The 13152-nt window shown below is 45.8% G+C and overlaps 1 protein-coding gene across 3 annotated transcripts in view; it reads right to left on the minus strand.

Moving 5' to 3' along the window:
• Positions 1-10836: 10836 nt before the first annotated feature.
• The window catches only part of dnajc10 (DnaJ (Hsp40) homolog, subfamily C, member 10), a 71105-nt gene continuing 68789 nt past the window's right edge, over positions 10837-13152 (minus strand). For all 3 annotated transcript variants that reach the window (XM_085985943.1, XM_085985941.1, XM_085985942.1), the window contains exon 23: positions 10837-12678. In XM_085985943.1, the coding sequence (XP_085842069.1) occupies positions 12667-12678 (12 nt within the window). In that variant the 3' untranslated portion in view covers positions 10837-12666. The remainder of the gene's footprint in view (positions 12679-13152) is intronic.

Raw genomic sequence — 13152 nt, forward strand, 5'->3', positions numbered from 1 at the left:
CCCATTTAACATGCCACTATAAAACATATGAACAGGAGTAGGCCATTCAACCTGTTGTGTCGGTACCTTTCTACCTAGACACAATTTAGGACTCAGAACTCAGAGATTCAAATATGAAGTGCTTTATTGGAAGGAAAGGAAGTTCTGGAAAGTTCCGAACAAAGAGAGCTAAACTTAACCGAGAGAATACCCAACCATTTATCTCCTGTGACAGCGCCACCACAGGTGGGAGGAGAACACACAATACATAACATTTCCTCCCCTCTTAAATGGAAGGTCCACATTATTCCTCAATAGGTAAGTTACTTTCAATACACTCAACTAACCTAAGGTAGAGGTAGACTGCCTCAAACCCTGACTTTACCCTGGGGTTTATTCTGCCCCAGTCTTGTGGGTAAGTCACTAAGCCTACAGATCCAAGCGTCTTGGAGGCCGCCGCTCTCTGACAGGATACCGGCGGTCATCGCTGGCTTCCACAGCAGTAGGCATTGACACAGGCCTGGATGGAGAAGGTGCCTGTGTCAGTTGAAAGTCAGGAGTTTACACAGGTGGAACAGTCTCTTTGACTTCCTGTGTTGGAGAAGAGCACTGTGGCAAAGGATGCTGGTTTGCGGTATCATTCGGAAACAGTTCAGGCCAACCAGCCATTGGAGCCTCTGTGGCTGTCTCTGCTCCTAGCAACAGTTGATCTGTGTGTCTTCTCCAGACGACGTCCTCAGCAGTCTCAACCGTGTAAGACACAGGGCCCGTCTGCGCGATCACCGTAGCAGGAACCCATTTCAGTCCAGTGTTGTAGTTTCGAGCTAGGACGTGCTCTCCCGGATGAAACTGTCTCTCTTTGGCTCTTTTCTCTCTCTTTTCAACTTGAGCTTGTTGTTGACGATGGACAACCTGCTCTGCCCTTGGAGGTTTGAGTAAGTCAAAACTTGTCCGCAACTGCCTCTTCATCATGAGCGAAGCGGGGGAAGTTTTGGTTGTGGCATGCGGCTCGTTCCTGTAGGACAACAGGAAGCTGTTCAGACGTTGGTGGATTGAGCCCTGACCTTGCGATGCCTTCAAGGCATGCTTCAAAGTTTGCACGAACCTTTCTGCCTGGCCGTTAGTAGAGGGATGATAGGGCGCAGACCTGATGTGTTGGACACCATTCACATGCAGGAAGGTTGCAAACTCCTGTGATACAAATTGTGGACCATTGTCACTTACGAGTTGTTCCAGTGAGCCATAACGGCTGAACATCTCACCAAGTTTCTCAATTGTTTTCTCTGCCATGGTAGACCTCATCACAGCGACCTCCGGCCACTTGCTACGAGCATCCATAACCACCATAAACATCTTCCCTTCGAAAGGACCGGCGAAGTCCACATGTACTCGCTGCCACACTTCTGCAGGCCAACCCCAGGGGTGTAGGGTTGCCAGCTGTGGAACATTCCGGACCCTTTGACATGGGGAACATGTTTTGGCTTTCTCCTCAATATTCCCATCGAGACCTGGCCACCAGAAGTAGCTTCTTGCCATTTCCTTCATCCGAACCATCCCACTGTGGCCTGTATGAAGTTGTTGCAGTATAGGTTCCCTCAGAGGTGGCGGAATGATGACACGGCGTCCCCAAAGAAGACAACCTGCCTGGATGGAGAGCTCATTTCTTTTTGAAACGTAAGGTTTCAAACTAGGAGAATCTCCTATCGCTCTCCCTCGAATGACATCGTCCATTACCTCAGACAGGACTGGATTGTTGCGGGTGTACCTTCGCACCTGAACTGCAGTGACAGGTGCTCCCTCCACTTGTCTAAAGTAGAAGATGTCTATCTGACGAGGCTCTGGGGGAGTAACAGGCAAGGGTAGCCTCGAGAGACCGTCTGCGTTGCCGTGCAAGTCTGATTTGCGATATTTGATGTCGTATGTGTGTCCTGACAACAGTAAAGCCCACCTTTGCATCCTGCTTGCAGCGAGAGACGGAATTCCGGTGTGGGGCCCAAAGATTGAAGTCAATGGACGGTGGTCTGTCAGGAGTGTGAACCTTCTCCCAAACAGGTACTGATGAAATTTTCGAATTCCAAAAACGATTCCCAAGGCCTCGCGCTCGATCTGCACATAGTTACTCTCGGCCTTGTTCAAGCTGCGTGATGCGAAGACGATAGGTTTCTCTTCACCCGAAGGCATGATGTGGGATATGACTGCTCCCACACCATATGGTGATGCATCACATGCTAGCTGCACGGGTAGCTTTGGGTCGAAGTGTGTCAGGACCTCCGAATTCAGCAATGCTTTCTTTGCTTGGGCGAAAGCTTCGTTGCACATTTCAGTCCATTTCCATGTTTTGCCTTGACATAGCAACTGATGTAACGGCTTCAGCAATGTTGCTAAGTCTGGAATAAACTTCCCATAGTAGTTGAGTAGCCCCAGAAATGAACGTAACTGGCTCACGTTCTGGGGTGCTGGGGCCTCCACGATCGCCTTGACCTTTGGCGGCGCCTTATGCAGGCCAGTAGCGTCAATCACATGCCCCAGGTACTCAACTGAAGACTGAAAGAATTCACATTTGTCTTTACGAACTCTGAGTCCGTACTCTTTCAGTCGTTGTAGTGTCGCATCCAAGTTCAGAAGATGATCCTCCTCATTTGTCCCAGTGACAAGGATGTCGTCCAGGTAGCACTGGACTCCTGGCAGTCCACTCAAAATCTGATCCATTGCCCTTTGGAATAGAGCAGGGGCCGACATAATTCCAAACGGAAGGCGGCAGTACCTGTATAGCCCCTTGTGTGTCACAATTGTCAGCAGCTCCTTTGATTTGTCATCGACATGCATTTGTAGATAAGCCTGGCATAAGTCTATTTTGCTGAACTTTTGCCCTCCGGCCAGGCCCGTAAAAAGATCATCAATGAGGGGAAGAGGGTACTGATCCACAGACAGCACCGGGTTAATAGTCACTTTAAATTCCCCGCAGATTCGAACAGATCCATCCTTTTTCAGGACAGGAACAATGGGTGTGGCCCATTTGCTCACGCTCACAGGCTCCAGGACTCCATTCTCGACTAAGGCCTCCAAGTTAGCCTCAACTTTTGGCCTAATTGCATAGGGTACAGGTCGGGCTTTGTGAAACTTCGGCTTGCTGTCAGGTTTAATGTCCAGTCTCACGCTGATCTTTTTCATGCTCCCAAGTTCCCCATTGAAGAGTTCTGCATGTTTGTTTAACACTGCAGTCAGACCTGACTCCCCTTTTGACATCATGCGGACTGCAGGCCAGTCCAGCGTGATTTTCTCTAGCCACGCACGTCCCAGCAGCGATGGGTAATTTCCCTTTACCACATATAGTGGCAGTTTTGCAGTCTGTCCGTTCAATTTAACTGTCACCTCAATGACGCCTCTCATGGCCACAGGTTCGCCGGTATACGTCTTTAGCACAATGTTTGTTGGCTGAAGGGTAAGATGCTTTAGCATTTTGTTGTAGACAGTGTCTGAAACAAGGGACACAGCTGCGCCTGTGTCCACCTCCATCCGCACTGATTGTCCCTCCACCAGTGGTGACACCCAGTAGCCATTTGGACCACCTGCAACCGTCAGTATGTGCACCTCTTCCTCCTCAGAGATGTCGCTCCCCTATGTTTTGCTTGTTCCATCATACTGCACTGAATGAACACTCTTTTTCCTCTCTTGTCCAAATACAGACATTTTGCTTCCATGCTTCCCAGCTGTCTGTTCTTTTTTTACCTCTACAGGCGCGTTCAATGTGACCTTTTTTGCCACAACTTCGGCATTCCAGCTCCATACATCAGCAGTCATTAGTGTGATGGCCCGTTTTCCCACAACGGTAACATGTGCCGTTTCGCGCACCTTTAGGCTCAGACGACACCTTGTGAACTCTCCCTGTTGAACTCAACTGGTGAGCCTCCTTTTCCGCTATCTCCATGGAGACACTAACTTCAATGGCCTTTTCAAGAGTAAGGTTGTCCTCAGTAAGAAGGCGCTTCTGTGTGGCTGCATTTTGCAGACCACACACAAGTCTGTCTCTAATGGTGTCATTCAGCACCTCCTTGAACTGGCAGTGTTCCGACAACCTTCTTAAAGCAGCAATAAACATCGTCACTGATTCCCCCTCCTCTTGATTCCATTTGTGAAATCTAAATCTCTCATCAATAACCAGAGGTTTTGGTGAAAAATGTGCTCCAAGAATTTCCACTAGTTGCTTATATGTTTTAGTTCCTGGCTTATCTGGCTGCACGAGGCTGCGAAGTAAATTGAAAGTTTTCGGCCCGATTACACTCAAAAAGGTAGGCACGACCTTTTCATTTGCCACCGCATTCGCCAATACAAAATAGTCAAAACGTTCCATATATGCGCTCCATTGCTCCACATTTTCATCAAAATCACCGATGTTTCCTAATATAGTAGCCATCTCACGTTTCAAATTAAATTTTCTGTTTACTCACTGCACTCGTAACGTACGCAGATTCATCCGCTCCTCGTTGCCACTTGTTGTGTCGGTACCTTTCTACCTAGACACAATTTAGGACTCAGAACTCAGAGATTCAAACATGAAGTGCTTTATTGGAAGGAAAGGAAGTTCTGGAAAGTTCCGAACAAAGAGAGCTAAACTTAACCGAGAGAATACCCAACCATTTATCTCCTGTGACAGCACCACCACAGGTGGAAGGGGAACACACAATACATAACACAACCCAAGTCAGTTCTGCCATTTCACTAGATCATGGCTGATACGTACCTCGACTCCATTTACCTGCCTTTGAACCAGACCCCTTGATACCCTTACCCAACATAAATCTATTCATCTTGGTTTTGATCATTTCAATTGACCCAGCGCCTTTTGGGGGAGAGATTTCCAGATTTCCGCTACTCTGTGTGAAAATGATTCCTGATTTCACTATCTAAGTGGCCTAGCTCTAATTTTAAGATTGTGCTCACTTGTTCTGGACTCCCCCACCAGAGGTAATAGTTTCTCTATATCTACTCTATCGAATCCCTTTATCATTTTAAAGAATTCAATTTGATTACCCTTCATCTTTCTAAACTTAATGGAATACAAAGCAAGTAGATGCATCCTGTCCTCATTTTAACCCTTTAAGCCCTGGCATCATTCTGGTGAATCTCCGCTGTACCCCCTCTAAAGGCCAAATATCCTTCCTGAGGTGCAGAACCCAAACTAAACACAGTGCTCCAGATGGGGTCTAACCAAGGCTCTGAACAGCTGAAGCATATAATCTCCTTCCCTTTGTATTCCAGCCCCCTTGGGATAAAGGCCAACATTCCATTAGCCTTTTTGTACCAATGTACTAGCTTTTAGTGATTTGTGTACCGGAACACCAAAATCCTATTGCTCCACCACAGTTCCTAGTCTCCAGCCAGTAAGAAAATATTCCAGTTTGTCTTTCTCGGATCCAAAGCAGATGACCTCACACTATTCCCTCCCCCCTCCATTGAGCTCCACTCGCTTGATCTGTCTATGTCAACAACAACAACTTGCATTTATATAGCGCCTTTAAAGTGTAAAACGTCCCAAGGCACTTCACAGGTGTGTTATCAAACAATATTTTTTTTTATTCGTTTTTTTTTAATGGGATGTGGGCATCGCTGGCAAGGCCAGCATTTATTGCCCATCCCTAATTGCCCTTGAGAAGGTGGTGGTGAGCCGCCTTCTTGAACCACTGCAGTCTGTGTGGTGAAGGTACTCCCACAATACTGTTAGGTAGGGAGTTCCAGGATTTTGACCCAGTGACGATGAAGGATCGGCAATATACTTCTAAGTCAGGATGGTGTGTGACTTGGAGGGGAACTTGGAGGTGGTGGTGTTCCCATGCGCCTGCTGCCCTTGTCCTTCTAGGTAGAAGAGGTCGCGGGTTTGGGAGGTGCTGCCGAAGAAGCCTTGGCGAGTTACTGCTGTGCATCTTGCAGATGGTAGACACTGCAGCCACGTTACGCTGGTGGTGGAGGGAGTGAATGTTTAAGGTGGTAGATGGGGTGCCAATCAAGCAGGCTGCTTTGTCCTGTATGGTGTTGAGCTTCTTGAGTGTTGTTGGAGCTGCACTCATCCAGGCAAGTGGAGAGTATTCCATCACACTCCTTACACCTGAGTCACAAAAGGAGGTATTAGGACAGAAAAGAGGTAGGTTTTAAGGAGCGTCTTAAAGGAGGAGCGAGAGGTAGAGAGGTTTAGGCAGGGAATTCCAGAGCTTAGGGCCCAGTCAGCTGAATGCACAGCTGCAATGATGGAGTGATGGGAATCTGGGATGCGCAAGAGGTCAGAATCAGGGGAGTGCAGCGATTCCGGAGGGTTGTAGGGCTGGAGGAGGTTACAGAGATAAGGAGGGGGCAAGGCCATGGAAGGATTTGAATACAAGGTGAGAATTTTTAAATCGAGGCCTTGCCGGACTGGGAGCCAATGTAGGTCAGCGAGCACAGGGGTGATGGGTGAACGGGGCTTGGTGCGAGTTAAGATATTCCAACGTTCTCCTGGCCAGTCCCATCTTCCACCCTCCACAAACCCGAGCTCATCCCAAACTCTGCTAACACACACCAAGCTCAAGTTCATGGAGGGTGGAAGATGGGACCAGCTAGGAGAGCACCAGAATAGTCAAAAGCAAAATACGGCAGATGCTGGAAATCTGAAATAAAAATAGGAAATGCTAGAAATGCTCAGCTGGTCAGGCAGCATCTGTGGAGAGAGAAACAGAGTAAATGTTTCAGGTCGATGACCTTTTGTCAGAACTGGAATAGTCAAGTCTGGGGTTAACAGGCATGGATGAGGGTTTCAGCAGCAGATGAGCCAAGGCAGGGGCTGAGATGAACGATATTACGGAGGTGGATGTAGACAGTCTTGGTGATGGAGCAGGTATGTGGTTGGAAGCTCATCTCAGGGTCAAAAACGACACTAAGGCTGCAAATGGTAGCAGGCAGTTCTCCTGGTGTTCTGGCCAACATTCCTCCCTCAACCAAAATCACCTAAAAAACAGATTTGCTGGTCATTTATCTCATTGCTGTATGTGGGACCTCACCGCGTATAAATTGGCTGTTGCATATGTCTACATTACAACAGTAATTACACTTCAAAAGGTAATTAATTGGTTATTCAGCCTTTTGAATGTCCTGTGGACATGAAAGGTGTTACATAAATGCAAGTTCTTTATCATTAAGCCATTCATGTTCCTTCATAACTTATTGTGCCTGCTAACCAAGTGTCACCTGCAAACTTGGATATAGAATGCACTGTTCCTTCATCCAAAGCACTGGAGAGGTACCACCAACGCTGCCTCCGCAAGATCCTGCAAATCCATTGGCAGGATAGGCGCACCGTCAGTGTTCTTGCTCAGGCAACATCCCCAGCATCGAAACTCTGACCACACTCAATCAGCTCCAATGGACGAGTCACATTGTCCGCATGCTCAGTACGGGACTCCCAAAACAAGCGCTCTACTCGGAGCTCCAGCACGGCAAGAGAGCCCCAGGTGGGCAGAGGAAACGCTTCAAGGACACCCTCAAAGCCTCCTTGAAAAAGTGTAACATCCCCACCGACACCTGGGAATCCCTGGCCCAAGACCGCACAAAGTGGAGGAGAAGCGTCCGGGACGGCGCCGAACACGAGTCTCTTCGCCGGGAGCAAGCGGAAGCCAAGCGCAGGCAGCGCAAGGAGCGCACGTCAACCCAAGCACCCCACCCACCCGCCCCTTTAACCACCGTCTGCCCCACCTGTGACAGAGACTGTTGGTCCCGCATTGGACTCATCAGTCATCTGCGAACTCATTTTTAATGTGGAAGCAAGTAATTCTCGGTTCCGAGGGACTGCCTAAGAAGAAAAGAGTATATATACAGTGAAAAGTTGAGACCACGGTGCAGATCCCTGAGGAACACCACTTTGCCACATCGCGCCAATCAGAGTACATTTCCTTTATCCCTACTCTCTGTCTTCTATCGCTGAACCAATTTCCAAACCATATCACAAGGTTACCTCCAATTCCGTGTTTTTATTTTGGCTAATCTCTTGTGTGGAACCTTATCAAATGATTTCTGGAAGTCCATATAGACATCATCTGTAGACACCCCCCTATCCAACGTGTTAGTGATCTCCTCAAAAAATTCAACTATGAAAGGAGTGTTCTTTGCATGGCTCATGTCACGTTAATTGTAATGAACCAGGGTCAAACAGAAACTGATGACTATTTGATGCTACTGAGTATATCACATATCGGCATATGATGGCTTGGGCAGGAAATTTGGTTATGCCCCATTTTGCGCCCAGTGCAGAAATACTGCCCCAGCTGCTAAATTTGGCTTACCGCCCCACACATGAAGTAGAGTGCAATGTCAGGTGCTCCACTTCCTGGTGGGGCGGTAACTGAGGCGATGTCGGAGGCTGCGCTTGGCGGAGGCTGCCTTGTTTCAACGCCCCTCCCTTTCAGTTAAAGGGGAGGGCTACTGCACACTCTGCAGGGCCTGCAATGACCACTAGGACGGTGCGGTGCCGTGGCCGCAGCCCGGCGCCAAGCCGAGGTGCTGGGCTGGGATGGGCGATGGCGGCCAGGACCACGCAATGACACACGATGGAGGGCCGACCTCAAAAAAAGAAAATGGCGGCATGGGTCATGGCTGCACCTCCTCTTTAAATACTGCCCTGCGAGCGGAGGTCGGCCCGGTTAACGACCCGCGAGGCTGGCGCCGACATCGCCCGTGGCAGTCTTGCGGGGTGCAGCCAAATTTCTGCCACGGGGCGGTAAGGGGTTGCAGCGCACAGTGATGATGTCATCACCGGCGGGGCAGCGGCCCGAGGCACTACCAGCGGGGGCATGGTGCTATCGGCTGGCGCCTCAGCAATGCCCCGCTGAGCTTCTCAGGAGCTGCTTTTTTCGCCCCCCCAGGCGATAAGCCGTTAGCGCCTCTTGGGGGGGGGGGGGGGCACAAACGGCAGGCGCAATGGAGCCGCATTTCTAGCCCCTTGACTTTAGAAGGTGGTAGGACAAACATTTATGAATTAGACTATAAACTACCAAGCAGAAATATTATCAAATAGATCAGGGCCGCTACGACCGCCCCTCTCTTCCCTCACCTCCGCAAATATCGGAGACAAAGTCTCATTTTCCTTGATACTTTTTAGTATAGCTTCTAACTTATGTGCTCATTTGGATCTTGGTACCAGACAGTGCTAGAGATGTCTTCAGGTAAAGTGCAGCGGTCAGGCATCAGGTGTTCCTGGAGCCTGCAATAAGACTTGGTATCAGCCAGCAGACACTTAAAAAAAAAAGGGGGGGAGGTACTAAAGTCCAAAGATGTGCGGGTTAGGTTGATTGGCTATGATAAATTGACCCTTAGTGTTAGGGGGATTAAATACGTGGGGTTACGGGGATAGAGTGGGATATGTGTTGGTGTAGGGGTTACGGGGATCGGGCCGAAATGGCCTCTATCTGCACTGTGGGGTTTCTGTGATTCTTTCCCCTCAAATGCCGAATCTTTCCCAGAAGATAGCTGATCAAGGCCAGCATTATTTTGGTACCAACAGATGATTGTTTTCTAGCACTAGCCTTTGATGAGGGCGTCCTGTTTGTAATGGTAGTGGAGCTGGAAAGAGTTTGGTTCAAGCATCAATTTAATTTGCATTCAGGCTTGATGATGTGTGGCTTAAGCAAATGTTAATGAAGCCAGATGGCATGGGCACTACCACACAGAAAGCTGTTCGTTGTGCTGAAAGTCAGGCAGCACCAAGTTGCAACAATACGGAGCACTAGCACCAAGGCAATAGCTCAAGTCCCTCTATCAGCAAGTGCCAAGGATGTCCAGCCAGAGCAGGTGTGATGGCACTGAGGGACTAATTGATTCGGTTGGGATACTGGCATTTTGTATCTAGATTCCTGGAACCTTTGGAATTCTTTTGTGCAGGATGGCCTTGCAGCCTGTTAGATAATCATGTGTGATGTGGCTTTTGGTGCCCAAAAATAAATTAAGCAGCACCATACCATATAGTGCTCGCAATACAGGCATTGTTGTATCATTCATGGCCATTAGCCACCCTAAAAACCTGTGAATACAGGGCTGGAGTCTTAATAGTTTACAAATTCAAAGTCAAAGAAACATTGCAAAATCAAAGGCCTAGAAATTCTTAGTGTTTGCGCTGGCGTTAAGGCCTGTTTTGGCAATAAATATGGCGGCTGCATTTCCACCCACCGACAGCAGGTCCCGCGGCAGCCGCCATTTTTGGCTGGGCGGCAGTGCAGCCGATGTCCATGCTCGCTAGCGATTATGAAAATTATGCAATGGTTATGTCAGTGAGTGTGCAACGCTTACCTGACACCCAATCTGCCATTTTTGTGCGCCGCAACACTTACCAGCCTGTGTTAATTACGAGCAGCTGACCAAGCCTTCACAAGCAGTTGTTGATGATGATCCCTTTAAATAGCACTGCTAGAGGCTCCTTTCTGCTACTGCCGCCACAATCTGCCTAATCTAAATATCTGCAGCGAGCGCCGGCATCGGCAGTGCTGCCGACCTGCCCAGAATGGCGGCTGACGCAGGACCTGCCGGAAGCGAGGCGGCCACCATTTTTCCTTCTAAACGGGCCTTAACAGTCAGCGCTAAACCACCGAATTTCTAGGCCCAGGTCTTCTGACAGCATAGCAACAGCAAGGTGATTGCCGAGAAGCCTGCAGCAGGGGGAAAATAAACACACCAAATAGAAGAAACATTTCTTTAGTACAGAAACCACTCAGTGCCATAAGGCCACTATCACTAAAATTGTCTTGCAGGGACTGCAATCCCCAATGATTCTACTTATTAGCAACTCGGTGGTCGTCTTGTAGTATGTGAAGGGGAATACTGAATGAGGAAGAATCAATAGCATTTATGAACCATATTCCAATTTTATTAAACTGTAACAATTATAGAAACCATTGCAAATGCAACAATTACATAAAATACCCTAACTGTTTTAGTATTATTCGATCTGAACTTGCGTGTAAATGAATAGAGCCTCTTGGGGGAAAAAAATGCAGAATTTTCATTGGAGTTTTCTTTTGTTTTTTTGTACATTTATTTTCTTTTAGCACTACCATGATACAAAGACATCTAAAGTATAAAAAATTAAAATTTAGGATAATTCTATTTGAGTGTTGCTAGGGCCAAGTAAACCTATGCTGAAATGATTTAAGGCATGTGTGAAACGTTCAATTGGGGGAAAAAAATATATACTTATTCAGCACGTCAACTAAACAAGACCCAGAAAGTAAGACAAAAATTGCACTGAACACTTAAATATAATTCACAAAACAGTTAAAAATTCATTCTGGTCAGTGTTTGTCCAATACAAAATATCAGTGACTATTTCCTGAAGGAGAGCTGCAATACATTAAAAGAAACACGCTGGTTTATTTTTTGAATTGCTTTAGCAGTTTGTTAGTGAAACGCATCAAATTTCCAAAGATTGACAACACCTCATTTTAAAGAGTGCCACAGCCCTAAAATCTACATTTTTTCATGGATAACATTACAAAATTCAAGCTACCACATAAACCAAGAGCATTTCATCGATAGATTTTCCTGCACAGCAAGAAATAAGGGTTCAATTGAAGAATAACTGTCCTCTTCCATTACACGTTTTTAAAACCATGTCAGAATGCCCAATACTGCAGTAGACTTGCAATTTAAAAATTCATTATTATACAATATTATGCATGAGCTGCCTTTCAATTGTCAAACCTTGGGCCAGATTAAATAGAGTATATATACAGATGGTACATTGCAACAAAAATATACTTAGAATTTATTGGAAATAGCCACAGATACAAATGTATTGGTTATTCAATTTATAAGGAGTGTTTATACTGAATATAATTCAACAAAACCTACAGTACACATCTGAAACTGGTACAAATTTAATTGGGTTTCACCAGCACCAGCAAAATTCTACACTAATGTGCAATACTCAAAACTCCCAACTATTTTATTAAAATAGTCTACCAAAAGCTGAAAAATCTGGTACTCTCCAATCCAAAGAATGAAAGATACGTATGTAGGACATCCCAGATCATTTTCTTTTGTAAATCAGACCCCATACTTCTTGTTTTGGAATTTATGCACAAGTCAAAGTTCCTTTGCATACAAAGCAGTCTTTTCCACATAATTTATATCAGTGCATAAGATTACCAGTGATCACTTCAACTTGCTACAGTCAGCAAAACAAATTACAGCAGAGACAGCTGGTAGGGAGAAGTTCCAATTTACCAATTCACTACCGTGTTAACTGAATGGAGCAATGCTCCTCATTACTGGAAATACTAAATATTCAAAACAGACAGTTCAGAAATATTTTAATTTGGGATAGCAGGCCAATAAGATGTAAAAAATACTAATGTACATAAAATCTTAAAATAATAAAATGTGCCAAAATATGGAGTGTTAAGGAACCCTTCACGAGCTTGCCAAAGATGATTTTTTTGTGCATATCATTCTGCAGTTGTTCATTTCATTTTATTTAAGGGTGGATAACCTAGTTTACAGAATGAGTTTCATCTCAAATTCCATGACCAAAATGGAATACAGTTTGTTGTTAAAAATCTATTATTTGCTTCATATATTTCAGTATTGTAATGGTTTTTTGATTTTGGTTGCCGATGTTGTTATTGCAGATTTCTAGTTGACATTGCCACTTCTGGAAAGCAATGTGCATCAATTTTACAGTTCATCCTAAAATAGGAAAGAAGAATTATAACCAATACAACGAAAGCAACATTATCTAATGGCTGAACATTTATACATCAAATGCAATAAAAAAACGGAGTGCATACCCTTCAATAGAGGAGTGAGTATATGTTAAATATCTTAAAATATAAGCTGAAAGATCTCTTGGGCTCACTTTAGTTTTGGGTTAACCTGTCAGCTTCAGAAATTGTAGATTACTGACAATCAAACACTATTGGTTTTCACTCAGAACTGGTGACAGCTGAACCCAAAAAAAATCTACTGGAATTATTCGGTTTTAGAAATGGCCAACTCAAAATTGTAGCCATTTTGATCTCAGTTTTGTCCGTCTCTTGCTCTTGACAACATTGAAACATCTGGACTACTGAACAGGTGATTTACCAATCTTTCTCTGAATCCAAAAGAGGAAGAACTTACTTGAAAATGTCTACAAAAGAAATCTCAGTGCAACAAATATCA

The sequence above is a fragment of the Somniosus microcephalus genome, chromosome 4 (assembly GCF_052327205.1).
Source record: "Somniosus microcephalus isolate GS21.2 chromosome 4, FLI_Smic_1.0, whole genome shotgun sequence".
NCBI classification, from domain to species: Eukaryota; Metazoa; Chordata; class Chondrichthyes; order Squaliformes; family Somniosidae; genus Somniosus; species Somniosus microcephalus.